At 43.3% G+C, this 21983-nt stretch overlaps 1 protein-coding gene across 10 annotated transcripts in view; it reads left to right on the top strand.

Moving 5' to 3' along the window:
• Positions 1 to 21983, top strand: part of ECI2 (enoyl-CoA delta isomerase 2) — a 40607-nt gene that overhangs the window by 1550 nt on the left and 17074 nt on the right. For 3 of the 10 annotated variants that reach the window (XM_035126392.3, XM_035126390.3, XM_088675135.1), the window contains exons 2-3: positions 17114 to 17279; positions 19373 to 19471. In XM_035126392.3, the coding sequence (XP_034982283.1) occupies positions 17172 to 17279; positions 19373 to 19471 (207 nt within the window). In that variant the 5' untranslated portion in view covers positions 17114 to 17171. Of the gene's footprint in view, positions 1 to 183; positions 333 to 1811; positions 2014 to 7561; positions 7672 to 16527; positions 17012 to 17113; positions 17280 to 19372; positions 19472 to 21983 lie in introns of those variants that run through there. The other 7 variants (XM_035126393.3, XM_035126391.3, XM_088675133.1 and 4 more) reach the window with 6 other exon arrangements.

Raw genomic sequence — 21983 nt, 5'->3', positions numbered from 1 at the left:
TTCTCATCCAGCAGGTTCTTCTTACAGTCTTACAAAATAAGCGCCGAGTGTGTTTCACCCCCATTAAGTAACTCCCAGACGGTAAGTTGGGAGCCATAGAGCAAGCAGAAGTAATTGGAGAGTTGTTCTGCTTCTGTTTGTTTCAAATCCCTATATGACATGAGAGGCCTTCCCACTTTGCAGGGTTTCTTGCGAATTGCTGAGGCGAGATTTGTGTGCTTGCTGAGCATCCTGCCCAGGTCAGGGTGACCTAGTGATTAAATTTCAGAGGTCTGATCATTGCTGGGATACTTTGCAGATTAAAAATTCTACAGGTGTTGTCAGCGATAACAGTAAGTGAATGCCTCTGATTTTGGCTCCTGTGCAAAACCTATCGCCTAGCAAGTTTTAATTTGAAGAACTGCTATGTACAGCTTGATATATTCCCCTCAGTGCTATAGGGCTTACTGTGTGTGTTTGATAGCTGCCTATTAAGTATTATTTGTAATGTAAGTAGTGGTGTGAAATGCAACTCCCTTATCCCATATGTCCTTACTATTTTCATTTTATGTTCATCAGTTTTTTAAAATAGCCTTTGGAGAATGTCTGTTGCTTCCTATATGACAGTGGTCCTATTTTAAAAGAGCTGAATGGCAGCATCACAGTATGGTTATGTTCATGCCTGATGCTGTCAAGTGTGTGGATGGGATATCATTGCCAATGAAAAACACCTACAGGACTTTAGCACAACACATAGTTATTTTTATTTCTGTTTAAATGGATATGTCTGCCCTCTCCTTTTTCTGATGCTTAAATCAATTTTAACATCACACCAAAAAATATTATAATACAAAGAATAAAACAGTTCAAATATGCAACATGAAATCCTTTTAAAAGCAACAACTGCAGAGATCACAAGTAAAAGCAACCGCTGCAGGCAAAAGCCTGATGGAGTGAAAATATATTTACCACGTTTTTAATCTGCAATTGTCAAGTGGTTTACATAATTACATAGAGGTTTTTGCAAGAGCAACTGCAAACCCCCCCCCCACAAAAAACACACCCTACTACTAATAATATGGATGAATAAGTCTATACGATGGGTGGCCATTTTGTTTTGTTTTTAAATTTCATATTCTGATTCCTTGTAACTGCTTTTTAGATGTTTTATTATGTTATATATACCTTGAGTTATATATATGGAAGATGATTAATAATTAGGAATTAATTAATAAACAACAACAAGAAGAAGCTGGTAAGTGAATGGGGTAACAAGTAATGTTTCAGAAGAGCACCCATTACTCCTAGGAATAGAGCAGGACATTCTCCAAAATCTTGGAAATTCACATGTCATCATTGACATGCATGTAGGAGCTTGACTTTGTAGAAATCTATCTGCAACAGGGTATGATATTTGGGGTGGGGGTGGGGTTTGCAGGCAAAAAGCACAACTCCACTGTTAATTTTTCAAAAAGTATCCTGCATTGCAGCTGAGCAGAAGTGAGAGTCTGTAATAGATTAGCCTGGGATTGAATGGCATGTGCTTCCCTAACCTTAGTAGTGGAACATCCATGTGTAGCTTGAACGTTTGTTGGAATGTGAGCCAGGGGAGATTAGAGTATCAACTGAATGTGAGCCAGCCTACATTAGAGTATCAACTGATTTCCATGGGTTGACCAACACTTTTCTGGGGCTGTAATTCCAGCATTTCTTCTCGTAATATATTGTTATCCTATCAGTGCAAATAAGGCATTTTAGGATGCTTCAGCTACACCCACTTTCTTTCGTGATTAGCTTGAGTTTTTCACGATTTGCTGTGTTGTTTTCCATAGCTGTAAACGTCACCCAGCAAGTAGTACAGAGAACCCTGCTGTTTATGTGATTAGTTACTCCGAGATGAAAGAGAGGTGAATCATTCATGAGCAGCTGATCTTGCCAGGAAATGATGATTCCCCAGCAAAACCCACTTCAACTTCTGATTGACTTCTTTACTGCGCCAAAAAAATAGTAATCAAAAATCAAAATCAGATTCAAGTAAGCAATTCAGATTGTTGAATGTGGTAGAGTAATATGGGATAGTATGAACATGTAAGAGGGAAGGATGCTGCAGGTGTAAAGTTAGCACCAGTTCAGTCCGCGTTAAATATAACACATTTTCAGGACTATTAAGCGGTATGTGTTGGGCTGCTACTATTTCTTTATTATTTGTTGTTAATGGGTTTACACTGTGTTTTTGTAACCCACCAAGGCAGTGTACAACAAATCAAAAACAAAACAGCATAAACACATTAAAATCAACAGTAAAGCATAATAAAAACAACATTAAACAAGCAACACCATTAGTAAAGTCCAAATGAAAATTATGTGACTTGGCACCTTTTCTAAAAGCAGAGATAGATGCAGGGGTTCTCAAACCTTTTTCTCTGAGCCACACTTTCAGAATAAAAAATTGCTCGTGCCACACTGATTTTTTTAAAATTAATAACAAATACATTGGTGGGGAAAAGAAGCAACTCCCGGCAGTGCTTGATTTATAACATAGAACACAATTCCTTTATGCTCATATCATGAGACATCCAGAAAGTATAAAACAATGCAGCTACATAAAAGCATGAATTCCTCCCAAAATTTAATTACAAACAAGCATCTCGCATATTTTACCTTAAATATGTATATAAACTCAATGAGAAGTGTGAGCTTGCTTTTGCCGGCTAATCTCATTTACGGTATATTAGGTCTAATTTGAGATGAACTCTTAGCTCCTCATCAATCACAGAGAATTATTTCTCTTCTCTGATCTTTCATATCTGTTGAAGTTGAAAACCCCATGGAGAACTGTAGAAGAATAGCCAATGCTAATCTCCAGCACTCTGTTCAAGTGGTGATTTTAGATCACAACTAGGATTGTCCTCAGTATCACTTGATGCTCTTGCTCTCATTTTGTAAAGATATCTACCGGTATCCATATTCTGCAAAATAAATAAATAAATAAATAAATAAATAAATAAATAAATAAATAATACTACACCATACAATTCTCTACTACACTGAAATGTTTAAATGAGGGTTTCCCAACCTTGGATCTCCAGCTGTTTTTGGACTACAGGTCCCATCCCTAGCAGGACCACTGGTTAGGGATGATGGGAATTGTAGTCCAAAAACAGCTGGAGACCCAAGGTTGGGAAACTGGTTTAAATGTTTATTTGATTGTCCTTGAACAGGCACCCCCAAACTTTGGCCCTCCAGATGTTTTGGACTACAATCCCCATCATCTCTGACCACTGGTCCTCTTAGCTAGGGATCATGGGAGCTGTAGGCCAAAACATCTAGAGGACCGCAGTTTGGGTATGCCTGTCCTTGAATCTTCCCGCCACACTTGCCATCCTCCTTTGCCACACCAGTGTGGCACGCCACACCCTTTGAGAACTACTGCTCTATTTCACATTTGGAGTGACAGGAGAGGGCAGCCCTCTGCAGGTGGTGGCATCCTCAAAAGAGCCTCTTCTGCAGATCTTAGTAACTGGACAGGTTGCATCATATTTCTAAGGCAACCCGAGCCTTTGACCTACAGTATCACCCCCTAGCTCCTCAATGTCTTCTAGAAACCAAGTCACAGATTCCTTGTAGTAACATCATGCGTTGTCCGTGATTGTAGTCTTTTGACTAATTTCGAAGTTATTTTAAGCTACGAATTCAGGGCTTGATTATGGCAAGGAGACCTACAGATGTTTCAGAAAAATAAGTAATTGCAGGGTTCAGTGTTCCAAATCACAATGCACAAACAGGTTTTTAGCATATAATTTATTTTTAAGCTTTAACAAAGAGGGAAAAGAAGAAAAATTATAGACTTGAGGTCATGGAGCACACAGCCTTAAAATTACCCATTTCTCACTGCCAAGAACTTGAGGCTGGCATTGAGCAAGAACCTGTTTGTGCACTACCGCTGTAAACGTTGCTTAAGCTGACACATTTACTGTGCATTTAATTTCACATGTTCACAAACACGCATCAGTGCAAACAGTAAAAGGAATGTTGGGGAAAATCTTCAGTCTACACAAGTGTGTATATAGCAGTAGCCTGATAACCACCCCCCTCGTCTTTAAACTGGAAACAGGGGCATACTTAGGGGTTGGTCAAGCTGGCCCCCACCAAGAGTGCAGGCCCGGGGTGAGGAAAAATTGCACCTCTGCTTGGCACCCCTGGGCCAGTTGCAAGGCTTTCCCGTGGCGGTGGAGGGCGTGTGTGAGTGTGCACATGTGTGCAAGTATATGGCCAGGCTGTTCCCCAGTCCAGATGGCTGTAGCCGCGAAGAGGCAGGCACTGGCCAGGGCATGTGAATCCACTCTGTCTCCCTCTCCTTCCAGGTTTGGCCAGATGCCATGGCTGTACAGTATTAGCCAAGTGTCATGGACTGGCTAGATGCAGAGGGATGGTGGGAGGCACCAGCTGGGGAACCCCCAGGAGAAGAAGGCTCAGAGCCAGGGGACTGATGGTGGGATGACAAGTGGTCAGAGGCAGACATGGGTGTAGCCAGGAGAACACTTCAATCTCCCAGGACATTCTATACAAGATCTCAAAGTAGCTGTCTTACTACAAAAGAATTTCAGAAATAGACTGGAAAGAGAAGTTGCTGAATTACAACTTATCACCAAGCTCAAAACCATGGAGGGACCTGGTTTGAACAGAGATACCGGATTCTTATCTCATTATACATGATAAGCGATCTTCAGCCATCTCAACCCTTGCTTTTTCATGCAAAACCATTTGCAGTCGTTTTCGGTCATCAACAGCTATCAGTCAGTCAATCACCCACTTCCACCACCCTTCTGAGTGATCTCCCCTCCCCATCCCCACCCCTCCCCACCCCTTCTCTACATAAGTGCCTGGGGACTTCTATTTCACTGTATCTGAAGAAGTGTGCATGCACACGAAAGCTCATACCAAAATAAAAACTTAGTTGGTCTTTAAGGTGCTACTGAAGGAATTTTTTTATTTTGCCAGGATTTTTGTTAGGCGGGGGCAGCCAAAGCTGTTGAGCCGCTGTCCTGCACTGATGTGACGTGAACTAGGTACTGGTTTTCTGCAAGATCTTGCGAGATCTCATCAAAGTCTTGCAAGATGTCAAGGAGAGCAAAATTATCTCGTGAGATGTGGGACAGATCTTTCAAGTGCATTCAGGGATCCTGAACTTACAGCTGTCAGCTCTCGGAAGGAGAGCCGGCAAGGACCCACAGCCCAGGTGGGACCCGCTGGCTCGGGGAGGAGATGTGTGATTCCTCAGCTGGAGCAGGCTCAGGACAGGGGAGGGTCAGATGCCTTGTCAAGCCCAGAAGGTATAAAAGGAAAGGTGTCCTGGCCAGGCCTGTGTCCTGGCCCCAGCCTGCCAGGCCAGCTGCTGGGCTGAGGGTTGCTGATCTGTTTGCATGGGGCCTCTGCCAGGCTTAGCCCACCTGTCTGTCAGCTGCAGCTACCAGTGATGGGCAAGATGCCTAGGCAGGAGCTGCCTTTGCCCAAGGGCTGGGAGGAACCTAGTGACTACAGCGGCAAAGTCTACATCGACCACGCCACCAAAACCACCAGCTGGGTTAGCCCGCAGGACAGGTGAGGAAGGACGGCCGGGAGGAGAGGTGAGGCGGCTGAACTCCCCTGGGCCAGGAGACTTGGGATGAAGCATGTAGTTTCAAAGGGCTCCATCTTGTCCCTCCTCCAGTTATGCTCAAAGACGGGGAGAGGGGATGTGATTGTGAGAGAGTGAGAAGAAGGGGAATCTGATGGACAGTGAGGGACATGAGGATTGGGGCAGCGTGTGAATTTGGGCCAGGGCTCAACTGTTTTCAGTGCCTGGTCTGTACCCTGGAAGATGCAAAACTGCAGTAGACCCTCTGGGCATGTGCAGAGTGCCTTTCCCTTGGCCCTTAAGCAGCTATAGATTTTGTGCACACACAGTGGGGATCGTTGGCCCCTGCCCACTGGAGAATAGCATGTTTTCCCCTGGGGGAGGCGCAGATACAGCTCCTTGCCAAGGGGGCACAAGGGACCCTAGGTATGCCTTTGACTGGAAAAGGCCACTTTCGGAGAATCCTTTGCCTGTTACTTCTCTGGTTCAAATCACCTCCTTCTGAGGCAGCTTCTCCTGTTAATGAAGAGCCATCAGGCTACCATTGCATATAACAGATAGTTTGGCCTTAAGCCGTTCCACATTTAAATGCGAGTTAAAATTAACTAGTATGTGGTGTTCCCGCATACTTTCCTGTTCCCAGTACTGTAAGTATCCCCTCCTGCCTATCTTCCTAACTGTAGAGAACCGCGAAAGTTGTTTTCTAGCCTTCTAAAATAGCAATGAGAGACACAAACCCATTGATCTAATCATGAATATCTGCCCTCCCTGACTGAGCTAATTGGAAGGTTCTGCTGTAGGGACTGTAGTAGCCGTGTTGCACTGAACTGCTTGAAGGTTGAACTAATGAGTTTAGTGCTCATTTAGAATGTGGCACATGCAATCCATCTAGGAGGAGAACAACGTTTCCAATGCTAAATGTAGCACTAAGAGCTCAGTGTGAATACAGATAAAGTGGCATGCAACATCTTTTGCAAAGGGAAGGAACACTTTAAGAACACTTTTTTGCAAAGAAGATGTGCTGCATGATTCATGAGCTATCGAATGCTGGGTTTTAGACGGTCTCTTCTTGAGCAAGTGCTATTTCTTCCATGGGAGAATATTCAGGACTGTAGACTACTACCCAGATCCTGAATGTTTCTGGTAGTTACATCTCCTTAGAATTCCACTATAGAGTAATTTCATAGTTACATCATACTTTTGTGCAACAATTAAAAAGTTCTGTCTTTTGAACATCATTGGTGATGCTGCAAGGATTAGGATCTGCCCATAAGACCGCATACAGGTTCATGGTGGAATTTTGAGAGCAGCCAGATGCAAAATTACAGTATGTAGAAGAGGGAATTTCAGCAGGTGTAACTTGCGTGACAAGGGCATCTGGCCACCCTAGTGACAATGTGCTCAGTTTGTTTAAGGTGCTTGTGCGACCCAGAATTATTGATCTCAAATGTAATAGAAAAGCATTGTCCTTTCAGTACTGCACTCAGCTGGAGATACCGCTTAAAAGTGTTGGGCTTCAACTGGTGGATAGTGATCCATAGGTGAACTGCACCATAGAATGGCCGCCATTTATTTACTATGTTGCCATGTGCGCTGACTTGCCTGTGTGATTGTGGCAGCCTGGGCTGCGTGATATCAACATGCCCTGCATGCGTGCCCTGTGGCATGCACACATGATGTTAGCACGCCCCACACCGTGCACGCATGCCATGGGACATGATGATGTCACTCGCGCATGCCGCAGGGAATGCTGATGTTGTGCGGACACCCCCCCCCAATTTGGCAACCCTTTTTGTTGGTTTGGTCTCTTTAAAACAAAAACAAAAAAGAAGGCGGGAAGGATCAGATGCAAAGGATGCCGTTCAAACTCCTGGTATGTAACAGTGATAAAAAGGTGCACTCAATGCAACCACCATGCAGCTGTTAAGAGGAACAGCCTGCGGTTCTAATACTTGTACAATAGAGGTGATTGCATCAGGTACAGACTTCATTAGCCTTGTATGGCAGGCTACACCTGCTGAAATTCCTTCTTTAATACAAAGGTGAAGGAGCTCTGCGGAAGATTGACATATACTGTAAGTAAGCTAAATTCAGTCCCTAGTGCCCAAACTGCAATAAGGGTTGAAGATTAATGACTTAAAAGGCAGTAAGTCCAATTGAGTTCAGTGCAGGTCTGTAGGTCTCTGCTTGCTTGTTCTCCCCCTGCCCCTTTCTAGGGTGCTTCTTCTGTTTTGCCTCTTCCTATCTCGGTTGTTTGGTGTGTGTGTGTATCTCAGAGTCTGTCTTTTTGGGTCTTCCTCCCTTTTTACCTCCTGGAGCCACTGTAAACAATTTGTGGCTACATACACGGAGAAATCTGCATTAAATGCTGTATGGAAGTTACAAACTTAAGGATGTGAAAGAAAATGTAGAATATGTAATCGGCATAGGTTGTGATGATTTTTAGATGTGAAAATGTACAATAATGCCTTCTGAGCTGCTGTGTGGACATCCTGTTCCTTTGGTTCTACAAGATTTTTTTTTTAATTGCCTTATTTGTAAGATTGGGGAATTCAAACCACCTTGCAATTTGAAAATCCTTCCCATGCTTTTGGAATGGGAAAGAAGAAAGTATGTGTATATCTCCACCCACACCCATCCTGGGTTAATGGAGAGTGCAGTAGAAACCTGCTTTTAGTATGGATTTGAGAACGATCATGCTCTTGATTGTAAAAAACAAACAAAAAACTTTTATTAAAAAACAACAACCCCTACTGCAAATCAGTGGTTTTGAGTGCCTTTCAGGGACTTTGGATCCATTCTATAAACAGGGAGCTGTATAGTCTTCAAATAAATAACTAACAAATGGTTCTGTTGAACTGAGTTAGCCTGCTTCAGGTCTCGTGGCTTGAAGACTGCAGTTTTACGAGAGCTCATCTTGAAGACGGTAGCAGTGGGTGATCCGAGAATACAATTGCTAGGGGAAAAAACTAATGGACCGTGTAGTGTTATACTAGAACTAGCAGGTAAATGGGGTCTTTACTGCTTCATTTGTTAGAGCTGAAAGAGTTTCTTAAGGATTAGATTTGTTGGGGGAATTGAGCTGTTTGTTTTCAATGGGAATCCAAAATTGCTCTTTCAAGAGCTCTAAGCATCTGTTTTGTCAATATTTGGGGCTGTAAGAGTGAAACTTATGTACCTCACTTGAAAATGCAGGGTTCACAACCACCATTTACTCTTACGCCATGTAGTTTCTATGCTAATGATTTTCAAACTTGCTATCCTCAGGGAGCCCTTCGCACGAGAACATTTCTGCCTCAGAACTTTTTGTCTCTGTAGGTGATTCTGGGGAATGTCACAGAATGCACACAAAGGCTACATTCAAGAGCTTTGTAACTCCATTTTAGTTAACGGTGTCTGTGGCTGGAGGGTTATTTGCCCAGTGCCTAGCACACTTTGCAGTGAGGGTTGTCAGTCGGCCACTATCTTACTATAAGTCGACAATAAAACCATGTCTTGTCAGGTAACCAATACTTGGGATCTTAAAAACCAGGAAACTTCCAAGTTTTGTCCTGGCTCTACCCCCAGATTGCCAAGTTCTTTACAAACTCTTCCTGTCCTGGTACTGTAGTGGCTCCTGTACCCTGCAAAGAGACCGTATTTTTTAAAAATAAGAAGTTGGTGAATTACTGTATATTCCTGCGTATAAGACTACTTTTTAACCAAGAAAAATCTTCTCAAAAGTCGGGGGTCGTCTTCTATGCCGGGTCATATTTATTATGTGGCGAGTATATCCCAAACACTATATTTTAACTGGAAAAGTTGGGGGTCGTCTTATACGCCCAGTTGTCTTATACGCCGGAATATACAGTATTTTGTAATTTTCAAGCCTGTGTGGTTGTAGTGCCTAGAATGCCAGGCATTGGAGACCACAGTTCAAATGCCCAATGGGCTTGAAACTCGCTGAGTGACTTTGGGCCAGTCATCAACAGTCAACCTAATCCTAGAATCATAGAATTGTTCAGTTGGAAGGGACCTGAGGGTCATCTAGTCCATCCCCCTGCAATGCAGGAATCTTGGCTAAAGCATCCATGACAGATGGCCATCTGCTGCTTAAAACCCTCTGGAGAGGCCACCACCACTTGAGATCGTTGCACTGTTGAACAGTTCTTACTGTCTACCCCACAATCCTACCTCACAAGGTTGTTGCTAAGATAATATTGAGAATGGGAGAACCATATATGCCGCCTTGAGCTCCTTAGGAGGAAAGTTGGGATACAAATGTAATAAATAAGTAACTTCCACGATTTCGGAAGTTATAAAAAAGAACCTGAATCTGAAATGCCTTTCCTTGTTTTAATTTACCAGTTGGCTTCAGCTAGGGGTGATTAAAGGTTTATGCTTTCTCATTCTTACTCTCACTAAATACTAATTATTCCTTAGACTCTTTGTAGTCATTGCATCCTCTTAAATTAAAATAGTTTAGACAGATGTGGTGGACGAGAAAGGTAATTAGAAGAGGATGCGGGGAGAGGGGAGATGACGTCCAAGGTTCTGGAAGCAAATATAAGAAATATTGTACTTTGCCTTTTTTCCTCTCCAAGGGCAGGACTGCTGCTGAAGAGAAGGTGCGTGCCAGAACTCGTTATTTCTATGCTTCCTAATTGCAGAGAGAGAGAGAGAGAGAGAGAGAGAGAGAGAGAGAGAGAGAGAGAAATAGCCAAAACAAGATGACTGTATACCAACTAATTGATTATTAAAGTATTGTCTTTTTAATATAAAAGCCTTCCCTAACAAAAGCTTGACACTGTGGAACTCAGGCCTGAGGAAAGATCATTAAAAGGATAAAAGAGAATCTGCTTTTCTGCTTCAGAATATATTGACAAGCTTGTCTAGCGGGCATGCTATTCATTTGATAGGATTATCCGTAATAGGATTATGAACCATGAGATCTAGCTGTGAATTTATCCTGGAAAAAGAAGAACAAGAAGTGTTTCCCTTCCTGAAAAAGACGATCTGCTGAAATTATGCTTTGCAGCCAAATACGCCAAGGGAATGGTCATCACACAAACCTTTCACTTGTTTATTTTTAGTTCACACTCCTACATAGGTTTGCATTCATGAACACCAGCTTCAACAGAAGTGGAAAACTGTAACTGTTGCTTGAAATATTGATCATGCACAATGGAAATAGATGCAGAGATGGAGATTTCCTGTCTTTGTACGGCAACAAGTCCATTGCAATGCAACTCCCACTTTCGTCTCGTAAGGATTTCCTGGAAGTTGAAGAAGGGTTGTTGGTTGGCATCCGTCTGCCTTGGGAGACAATGGAAGAGTGCACTTTTTGGGAAGAAAGATATGCACATGCCTTGTATCTCCCCCGCTTTGATCAGCTGCCTAGCTGATACTTTAGGGTGGCGCACAGGGAGTTGTAATCTGAACTCACTGTCCCTGTTGGAAGAGCTTTGAGAAGGTTCCGTGAAGGTGCCTACCAGTATGGACCTTTTTGCTCTCCCTGCATGAACTTAGATCATCTCCTTCCAGGAGCAGAGGACATCTCTTCACACTGCTCCACTGGACCAAGTTCCAGCCACCTACTGGAGAGAGATTGTGGGTAAAGGAAACATAGCCAGCTGCATCCTGTTTTGTTCATTGCACATACCACCATACCACGATAGTCCTCTAGATTTTGTGGTATTGCTTTCCTTCCAGCTAGCATAACCCAATAATTTTTCCGCTGTAGGCTCTGTGCAGAATTGTGATTGATTTTTCCACACTTCTTGGGCAGCGGGTAATAGTGATTTGTTTACGTTTACAGCCCATGGTGTTCTGTCTACATCAGTGGGCATATCATAGTTGTGTAGTAGGTGGGAAAAGGACACCATTTTAAAATCAGTTTTTTTTAAAAAAAAAAACCTTTAAAGCTTCTATCTTAGTCCCACTGTCCTACCAGTAGAAGTAAGCCCCACTGAACTCAGTGGGACTTAATTTTTTGTAGATATTGAAAACAGTGCACTGTAAATTTTGCACAAGAGCGCTTCATTTAATCGCTATAGTGTGACGATAAAAAAGGCAAAATTAAAAGATTGATTAAAAGATAAACGTAAAGCGGTGCTGACAGGTAACTAACTGATAGTGCAAGCAAGCTGAAGTTGGTGCATGGCAGTGCTAGGTTTGCATACCTTGTGGTTCATAGATCACTGCAGAAATCAACATCACACCTTCTTAATAAGATTAGAAAATAACACCAAGGCAGTCTATGCTTATAGAGATTGTACTATATACGATGTTCCATTCTTAAGAAAGAATGAGTAAAAGGTGGGTTTCCTGCAGTCTGAAAATATGCAGAAGAACCATCAGAAAACAGAATCAAAACAGTCTGATAAATAATAAATAAATAATTTATACCCTGCCCATCTGGCTGGGTTTCCCTGGCCACTCTGGATGGCTTCCAACAAAATATTAAAAATACATTAAAACATCAGTCATTAAAAAATTCCCTAAACAGGGTTGCCTTCAGATGTCTTTTAAAAGTCAGCTATTTGTTTATTTCCTTGACATCTGATGGGAGGCCTTCCACAGGGCAGGCGCCATCACCGAGAAGGCCCTCTGCCTGGTTCCCTGTAACTTTGCTTCTTGCAGTAAGGGAACCGCCAGAAGGCCCTTGGTGCTGGACCTCAGTGTCTGGGCTGGACGATGGGGGTGGAGACGCTCCTTCAGGTATACAGGACCGAGGCCATTTAGGGCTTTAAAGGTCAGCACCAACACTTTGAATTGTGCTTGGAAACGTACTGGGAGTCAATGTATGTGCCTTGTAAAAAGCAAGTGAAGAAAGTGTGGTTCAAGGGCGTACCCACCACGGGGCAAGTTAGGGCAGCTGCCCTACTCTAGAAGCAGGGCTGGTGGGCAGAGGCGGAGCACAGCCCGGCGGAGCGCGAGTTCGCCATTCCCGCCGCGCCGCACCCTCCCTCCAGCTCCCCGGCGTGCCCTCAGGCAAGGCCAAGCGCGGCGGGGAACCAGGGAGCGCGGCGCGGTGGGCGGGAATGCCGAACTCGCGCTCCGCTGGGCTGGGCTCCGCCTCCGCCCACCAGCCCTGCTTCTAGGGAGGGGCACAGCCCGGCGGAGCACGAGTTCGCCGTTCCCGCCCGCCGCGCTGTGCCCTCCCTCCAGCTCCCCGTCGCGCCCTCTGGCAAGGCCAAGCGCGGCGGGGAACCAGAGAGCGCGGCGGGCGGGAACGCTGAACTCGCGCTCCGCTGGGCTGGGCTCCACCTCCGCCCACCAGCCCTGCTTCTGGGGAGGGGCACAGCCCGGCGGAGTGCGAGTTCGCCGTTCCCGCCCACTTTGTGGCCCCTCCCCTTCCGTGCCTTGGCCCCTCCCCTTGCCCCCCCTAGTTTTGATCCTGGGTACGCCCATGGTGTGGTTATTCAGAGTAAATGCCTAGTGCGGAAGCGGCACTACATGAGCTGAAGACTTGCACATGCTCGGCCTGTGGGTTTGCATTTCTTAGTGCAGAAAGTATTGATCTGGAAGATTCTCTGTGTGAAAGAAACAAGCAGAAGGTTCATGATGTTTGGGTCATTCCTTCAGAGAAGCTGAGTACAGCTGGCTTAAACTGGTTCTGTTATCTCTTCTGTTAAGGTCATGCTGACTATTATAAGAGTAGAAAATCCCCTGTGTTGCAAAATAGAAAGCTCTGAAAAACAACAAGCAACACGTCGGCTAATATACTGACAATATTTATAACATTATATTGTTTCAAAATTCATAAACAGAAGACATATAATATGTGCACGAAGTCACAAATAATAAGAATTAAATAAATGTTCCAAGAACAGGAATGTAGGAGTAGTCAGTCACTATCAAAGATCATTGAGATGGAGGCAAAATGCCTTTCCACAGTCAATACCCTACAAATAACGATAATAGGGTTCTCCGACTATTAAAGAGGCCTGAAGGAGCCTGGGTTTCACTTTCTATCTCTCTTTTCTTCTGCTGTGGTGTTCTGTATATTGTTGTTGTTGTTGTTTAGTCGTTTAGTCGTGTCCGACTCTTCGTGACCCATGGACCATAGCATGCCAGGCACTCCTGTCTTGCACTGCCTCCCGCAGTTTGGTCAAACTCATGTTTGTAGCTTCGAGAACACTGTCCAACCATCTCGTCCTCTGTCGTCCCCTTCTCCTAGTGCCCTCAATCTTTCCCAACATCAGGGTCTTTTCCAAGGCTTCTTCTCTTCTCATGAGGTGGCCAAAGTATTGGAGCCTCAGCTTCACGATCTGTCCTTCCAGGGAGCACTCGGGGCTGATTTCCTTCAGAATGGATAGGTTTGATCTTCTAGCAGTCCATGGGACTCTCAAGAGTCTCCTCCAGCACCATAATTCAAAAGCATCAATTCTTCGGCGATCAGCCTTCTTTATGGTCCAGCTCTCACTTCCATACATCACTACTGGGAAAACCATAGCTTTAACTATATGGACCTTTGTCGGCAAGGTGATGTCTCTGCTTTTTAAGATGCTGTCTAGGTTTGTCATTGCTTTTCTCCCAAGAAGCAGGCGTCTTTTAATTTCGTGACTGCTGTCACCATCTGCAGTGATCAAGGAGCCCAAGAAAGTAAAATCTCTCACTGCCTCCATTTCTTCCCCTTCTATTTGCCAGGAGGTGATGGGACCAGTGGCCATGATCTTGGTTTTTTTGATGTTGAGCTTCAGACCATATTTTGCGCTCTCCTCTTTCACCCTCATTAAAAGGTTCTTTAATTCCTCCTCGCTTTCTGCCATCAAGGTTGTGTCATCTGCATATCTGAGGTTGTTGATATTTCTTCCGGCAATCTTAATTCCGGCTTGGGATTCATCTAGTCCAGCCTTTCGCATGATGAATTCTGCATATAAGTTAAATAAGCAGGGAGACAATATACAACCTTGTCGTACTCCTTTCCCAATTTTGAACCAATCAGTTGTTCCATATCCAGTTCTAACTGTATCTTCTTGTCCCACATAGAGATTTCTCAGGAGACAGATGACAGGAGACAGATGAGGTGATCAGGCACTCCCATTTCTTTAAGAACTTGCCATAGTTTGCTGTGGTCGACACAGTCAAAGGCTTTTGCATAGTCAATGAAGCAGAAGTAGACGTTTTTCTGGAACTCTCTAGCTTTCTCCATAATCCAGCGCATGTTTGCTATTTGGTCTCTGGTTCCTCTGCCCTTTCGAAATCCAGCTTGCACTTCTGGGAGTTCTCGGTCCACATACTGCCTAAGCCTGCCTTGTAGAATTTTAAGCATAACCTTGCTAGCGTGTGAAATGAGCACAATTGTGCGGTAGTTGGAGCATTATTTGGCACTGCCCTTCTTTGGAATTGGGATGTAGACTGATCTTCTCCAATCCTCTGGCCATTGCTGAGTTTTCCAAACTTGCTGGCATATTGGGTGTAGCACCTTAACAGCATCATCTTTTAAAATTTTAAATAGTTCAGCTGGAATATCATCACTTCCACTGGCCTTGTTATTAGCAGTGCTTTCTAAGGCCCATTTGACTTCACTCTCCAAGATGTCTGGCTCAAGGTCAGCAACCACACTACCTGGGGTGTACGAGACCTCCATATCTTTCTGGTATAATTCCTCTGTGTATTCTTGCCACCTCTTCTTGATGTCTTCTGCTTCTGTTAGGTCCTTACCACTTTTGTCCTTGATTATGGTAATCTTTGTATGAAATGTTCCTTTCATATTCAGAAAGGGACAGCAAGGGCGAGATGGTTGGACAGTGTTCTTGAAGCTACGAACATGAGTTTGACCAAACTGCGGGAGGCAGTGGAAGACAGGAGTGCCTGGCATGCTATGGTCCATGGGGTCACGAAGAGTCGGACACGACTAAACAACAACAAGACCATGCTTGGCTATTGTGTGCAAAACTTTTGGAAAGTCCCCTTTAACCTGCTCAACATTGCCCTGTGTGACTTGGCACAGTTGCTTAAGAGAACAGCCAGCTTTGATGCAAAGCATGGGCTTCAGTCTTAAAGCACACTTACCAGGGAGTAAGCCTCGTTGAAGACTGAGTGAACGTGCGTAGGTTTGCCTTTATAGTGCTTTCTTTTCAAATAAGATCCTAGCTGTATAGGATCTTAAGCTATTTCGATGATAAATTCTGTAAGCAGGGACTGGCTATCATGCACATAATTACACTCTCTTGCAATTTCCCCAGCAGTTTCCCCGGCTAAGCAATCACTCCTGCTGTGCAGGTTTTTTTTGAAATCTCTGTATTGGATTAAGGCCTTTAGTAGCCTTTTAGAAAATTGCTTTGATTCTGCCTGGCATCGTGGAAGGTCAATAGTCTCTTGATAAGACTATATCCCCCTTGGGGAATGGGGATAGCGGGGGTTTTTTTTGTGTTAAATGTTCTCTTCAGGGAGAGGTCATCATCCTGCTGTTAGGTCCCTGGTAGAAGTACCTTCTAAAAACCAAGGATGTCTTTATTTATTAATTAGGGATTAACTGCCAAATAGAAGCTTGTTGTGTTATATGGAGATAAACCGAATTATTTTAAAGCCATTACTACAGTGCCTAATGAGGTAAATAAGGCTAACTGCCCAGAATTATAATGAAGTGGCCTGAGAGCCAGGATAATAAAGAACACGTGTCTATGATAGTTGAAAAGGGGAATGCTTTTAATCTTGCCAAGAGTACAATTTTTAGGACGTGGCTTTAAAAAAAAAAGGTTTCACTTGCTACTAATCGATGCACCTCTATAGTTCTGACATTCTCCATGCATTCATTTTGGGAAGATTTCGATGGGACAGAGTTTCTTGGCGTTCTTGCTGTAGTACTTAGAAGGCCAAGTGTTGAACGGAAATACTTAAAACAATGGTGTCTCCCCTGCTTCCCTCACCCGATTCAGTCAGTGTTTCAATCCAAATTACGAGCAAACATACCACTGCAATTTGGTGACGAGACAGGGCTTAGCGCAGAAGCAAACTAGGCACATGAGGAAAGGATTGGGACCCCTAGAGCTCTAGATGATGTCAGATTCCAACTTCCATCAACCCCAACCAGTGTGGACCAGTGGTCCTTGATAGTAGGAATTCTTGGAGGCCACATATTCCTCATGTGTGAAATGTGAGTGGGGCAGCGTAGGAAGAAGAAAAACCCTTGAAAGCAAAACAAACTCCAGCTAGACTGCTTACTGTATTTTTTTGGAGGGGTGTGTGTGGAATTCCTACTTGAACGACATCCCTTTCGTATACATCCCTTTCGTATACGTTTTGTTCCTTTTTGCTAGCGTCCCAACAAAATCCACGAGTTAATGTTTACACAGAAGACTGGCTTACATAATCTTGTCCAAAGGTTAATTGGACCGCAGGTTTCGCCTTGATTTTCCAATTTTTTTGTTGTTGTTGTTGGTACTTATTAACTGGTCTTGTATTTGACGGCTTTTGAACACTTGACGAGTAAGTAACTTAAGCGTTGATTTTACGATCCACTGAAGATTTGAATGCAGCATCTGAATTGATTTTATTTCCTTTCTCTCTCTACCCCCCTCCCTCCCCCAGCAGTCCAGTGTACGGCCTTCATTTCCCTGTGCTACAATTACACACTACTAAATCTACCATGAAGTTCAGCCAAGAAGACTTTGAAAAGGCCAAAGAGCAGCTGAAGCTTTTGAAGACAGAGCCAGGCGACCAAGTCAAGCTGAATATTTATGCATTGTTTAAACAGGTAGCTCTGTCCGTTTTCAGTCTGTAAAATCAATATAGCTGCATTGGAGAAAAGATTGTTGCAACAGTTTGGCTAAGCCAGTCTGCAGTTTCAGCCAAGGGGTTACTTAAAAATGCACAGTCCATTGCACAAAGTGTGCTTTTCTTTTAAAAACTGCCTAATTTATCAAGATGAAGCAAGCTTTTCCTAGTTGCTCTCTTGAGTTTTTCTTAAACCCCGCTTGTACCTCTGGACTCCACAATCATATGTAACAATCATAGAATCACAGAGTTGGAAGAGACCACAAGGGCCATCCAGTCCAACCCCCCTGCCAAGCAGAAAACACCATCAAAGCATTCTTGACATATGCCTGTAACAAGAGAACTCATTCAATGGGTACTGCTTCCTCGCACAGGAAAAGTCCCATAGATGTTGGAAATGATAGTATATTAATGTGTTAGTTGTGTATATTTGGTTATGGGGGAGGAGTCCCTGGAATTCTTACTATGAACCCCTGTTGACATCTTTGGATCTGGTCCTTCTCTGCTTACCTCATGTTATGAGGCAGAGTAATTCAACAGCCAGGGAGAGAGGCCTTTGTTGCACTTTCCCTATGAACTCCCTATGGAAGACACAACTATCTCCATTTTGGCCTTCCAAAGGACTGCGAGACCTGCATATATTGCAGGTGACTTTTAAGAGGCTTTGATGAGGCTGTGCTCCAAACTGCATAGAAGAGCAGAGAAATTTTAATTGCAGTAGTGGGTGTATCAAGTGGAATTAAGACTCCAGAATTTGTTGCGTGCCTTTTGTTGATTTCAGCAGAATGTATACTATAGGGTGTATTTGATTTAAATAAAATTGATTTAAATCACTATTAAATAACAATTTAAATAACAACAACAACAACAATTTATTATTTATACCCCGCCCGTTCTGGCTGGGTTTCCCCAGCCACTCTGGGCAGCTTCCAACAGAAAAATAAAATACAGTAATCTATTAAAGATTAAAAGCCTCCCTAAACAGGGCTGCCTTCAGATGTCTTCTAAAAATTTGGTAGCTGTTTTTCTCTTTGACATCTGATGGGCGCCACTACCGAGAAGGCCCTCTGCCTGGTTTCCTGCAACTTGGCTTCTCGCAATGAGGGAACCGCCAGAAGGCCCTTGGTGCTGGATCTCAGTGTCCAGGTAGAACGATGGGGGTGGAGACGCTCCTTCAGGTATACTGGACTAGTCATTAAGACTTGATTTAAATCTTTTTTTTTTTTTACAGAAAGACTCATTCTTGCTGGTATAATTTTAATATTTAAAACCAGATAAAGGTTTCAATTTTGGAATATTATTATTTTGCAATAATAAATTTTCAGAGTCGTTTTTGCAGTTATATCAAAAATTACTGATTTGGTTATACTATTAGAAATACATAGATAATTATGAAATTATTGTTAAGTTTAATCAGTTAACTGTTTATATTTGGGCAACTTTTCTGCTGTACTTGGAAGGAGAAAAATAATCATTAGTAACAATTTAAACAATTTATTTAAGTAGAACAATAACATTATAGCACATGTATCCATGTTTGTTAACTGATGTGGTTAAACGGTTTTTTAAAAAAACTTAGACTGAGTTAATGAAGCATCGAGTTCACATGCTCCCTCTTCCTTCTCCTTCTCCTGCGTGACCAAGAGGAGGACATCGGGAGAGCTCAGTTTCTCTTAAAAATAATCTCTTGCTTAACATTAGATTCAAACCAGGGAGCAACAAACTCTGGTAAGTTTCATAACAAGCACACTTCAAACCATAGGTTGTGAAGCTGGCTGTTAAACATATCAAAAATTGTTTTGAACCAGTACCCCCTGGTTGGTATGCAACAGTAAGTTGAGGTTTATTAAAAATTAAATGAAACTGCTGGAGTCATTGGCCTGGCCACATGGGAATAGGGGGCACATCAGCCCAACAATTTTGCTTGGGCTCAGTCAGGCTAGTCTGCCATGGTTTAACATTATGTGTGAGCCAACCCATTGAATCCATGTGAGTGAGTCCATTCTTTTTCATTGGCTAATCAGTGTAAACTTACTTGAATGGTTAGATTTTCTTTCTTTCTTCTTCACGTAGGCCACTGAGGGCCCCTGCAAAGCTCCCAAACCAGGTGTGCTAGACTTTGTCAAAAAGGCCAAATGGGATGCATGGCGATCACTTGGCAATTTGCCACAGGTGAGTAATATGATACGAAGTGCAAATTTATTTTATTCGGCCTTTGTCTTATTTGTACACCATCTTACAAAAATACAAGTTCTTCCCAGGGCAGTTCACATAATATATATCAAATTCCAAGCTGGAATTAAGAGTGCCGGAAGAAATATCAGCAACCTCAGATGTGCTGATGACACAACCTTGATGGCAGAAAGTGAGAAGGAATTAAAGAACCTTTTAATGGAGGTGAAAGAGGAGAGCGCAAAATATGGTCTGAAGCTCAACATCAAAAAAACTAAGATTATGGCCACTGGTCCCATCACCTCCTGGCAAACAGAAGGAGAAGAAATGGAGGCAGAGAGAGATTTTACTTTCTTGGGTTCCATGATCACTGCAGATGGTGACAGCAGTCAGGAAATTAAAAGATGCCTGCTTCTTGGGAGAGAAGCAATGACAAACCTAGACAGCATCTTAAAAAGCAGAGACATCACCTTGCCAACAAAGGTCCGTATAGTTAAAGCTATGGTTTTCCCAGAAGTGATGTATGGAAGTGAGAGCTGGACCATAAAGAAGGATGCTTTTGAATTATGGTGCTGGAGGAGACTCTTGAGAGTCCCATGGACTGCAAGAAGATCAAACTTATCCATTCTGAAGGAAATCAGCCCTGAGTGCTCACTGGAAGGACAGATCCTGAAGCTGAGGCTCCAATACTTTGGCCACCTCATGAGAAGAGAAGACTCCCTGGGAAAGACCCTGATGTTGAGAAAGATTGAGGGCACTAGGAGAAGGGGACGACAGAGGACGAGAAGCTTGGACTCCACCATGTCCAACCAACCACCAACATGTCTGACCAAACGCAAGGAGGCAGTGGAAGACAGGAGTGCCTGGCGTGCTCTGGTCCATGGGGTTACAAAGTGTCGGACACAACTAAATGACTAAACAACAACAAAGGGTCACACACTGTCCACCCACACCCCCCACTCCAGGGAACATCCAGGGCAGAATCAGTTTTGGGTGGGGCTAATGTTTCATTAGGGTTTTTCGTGAAAGAAGAATGAGATCCTGTGTCTCCTTCCTACCTACCTCCCATCTGAAAGCAGGAGGGTTCAATCTTGCGGGGTGCTGCTGCTTGCCTGCACTTCCCCTGTGGGGAACATGCTGGTGAAGCAAGACCCCTGCAGCCTTTCTGCCCAATGTCCTGCATTGCTCTGAGCCGCCCAACCTGGGGCTGTCTCAACCCTGCTTGGCCCAAACCCTCATACCCACAAAATTGGTCTGGTTTGGGCTTCAGCTGAATCTGGTGCACAGCCCTGGCATCAAAGTACAACATTAAAATGCAGTAAATATTTTATTTAATTTTTAAAAAATCATTTTTTAATTTTTAAAAAATCATTTCAGGGTACCCCAATCCAATATTATTAGATAATCTTATAGATTACCAGTGCAATGTGCTTTTTGCAATGTTCATGTGCACTCATTCTGGACTGTCCTGATGAGAGACGCATGGGATTTGCAGGTGCCAGAAGTAATGCTCAACACAGTACTACTGTTGTATCTCCATGAGATATTACACCTTTTGCACAGAGGGGTATGCAGAAGGGATTGTATTCAGTTCTTCAAAGGCTTCTTTGTTAACTGTGTGTAATTAAAAGTAAAAATTCTGCTCCAAGAAAGAAGAATTATGTAAATAATTACATACTTTTTGTGTTAATTTATTGTGGAAAGAGCAATGCAGGGCACAGGTGTTCCTCCCCTGACCCCTAGAAATTTTGCTGAACAGTGTGGGAAATACCATTGCTGGTTCCATTTTAAGGGTTTGCCCACATGTCCAGAGCTGGATTTACGTATAAACTAACAAGCTATAGCTTAGGGCTCCACTCTTTTGGGGCGCCCCAAAAAAATTAAAGAAAAAAAACCTGGATGTACATTTCCAGAATATAAGATAAAAACAAACAAAATAAAATCTACATGCAGCAACAGTGTTTTGTGTTGTGTAGGCTCCTATGATGTAAGTCATGGGCCCCGCCTGCTAGCCTGCTCCCTAAAATATCACTGGTTTGCTCATTTCTATATATAGGGTGCCTACATTCTGAATGGACTGGTTGCATGGCAACATGTGCAAATGGCTTTATGAGGTCCATAAATTACCGTATAGCATATATTCAACCCAAGAAACAGCGACAATTTGTTGTTGACAAAGGACAGCTGGACATATAAAGGACCCCATTACCTTCAGTAGCTTAGGGCCTCATCAAACCTAAATCCACATGTCCTCTTGTCCCACGCCTAGAAACCCTGTGTCCAAGCAGTTTTCCACTTGACTTGTGCTTTCCCTAGGAAACTCCACTCTTTAGCGCGAAATCAAAACCAATGGCAGTCCACGGAAAACCTGATTGTCATTTGTTCCCATTCAGTGCTGAAGATTGGGTTTCTCTGGGGGAAATGGAGGCGCTGATAAGCCCTAAATTGCAAAGGGGTTGTAAAGGAACTGTTACATAAAAGGGGAAAAAAATAATGTCCTTTCCTTGGGTTA

The sequence above is a fragment of the Zootoca vivipara genome, chromosome 8 (assembly GCF_965207765.1).
Source record: "Zootoca vivipara chromosome 8, rZooViv2.hap1.1, whole genome shotgun sequence".
NCBI classification, from domain to species: domain Eukaryota; kingdom Metazoa; phylum Chordata; class Lepidosauria; order Squamata; family Lacertidae; genus Zootoca; species Zootoca vivipara.
This window is presented reverse-complemented; position numbering and strand designations above follow the sequence as displayed.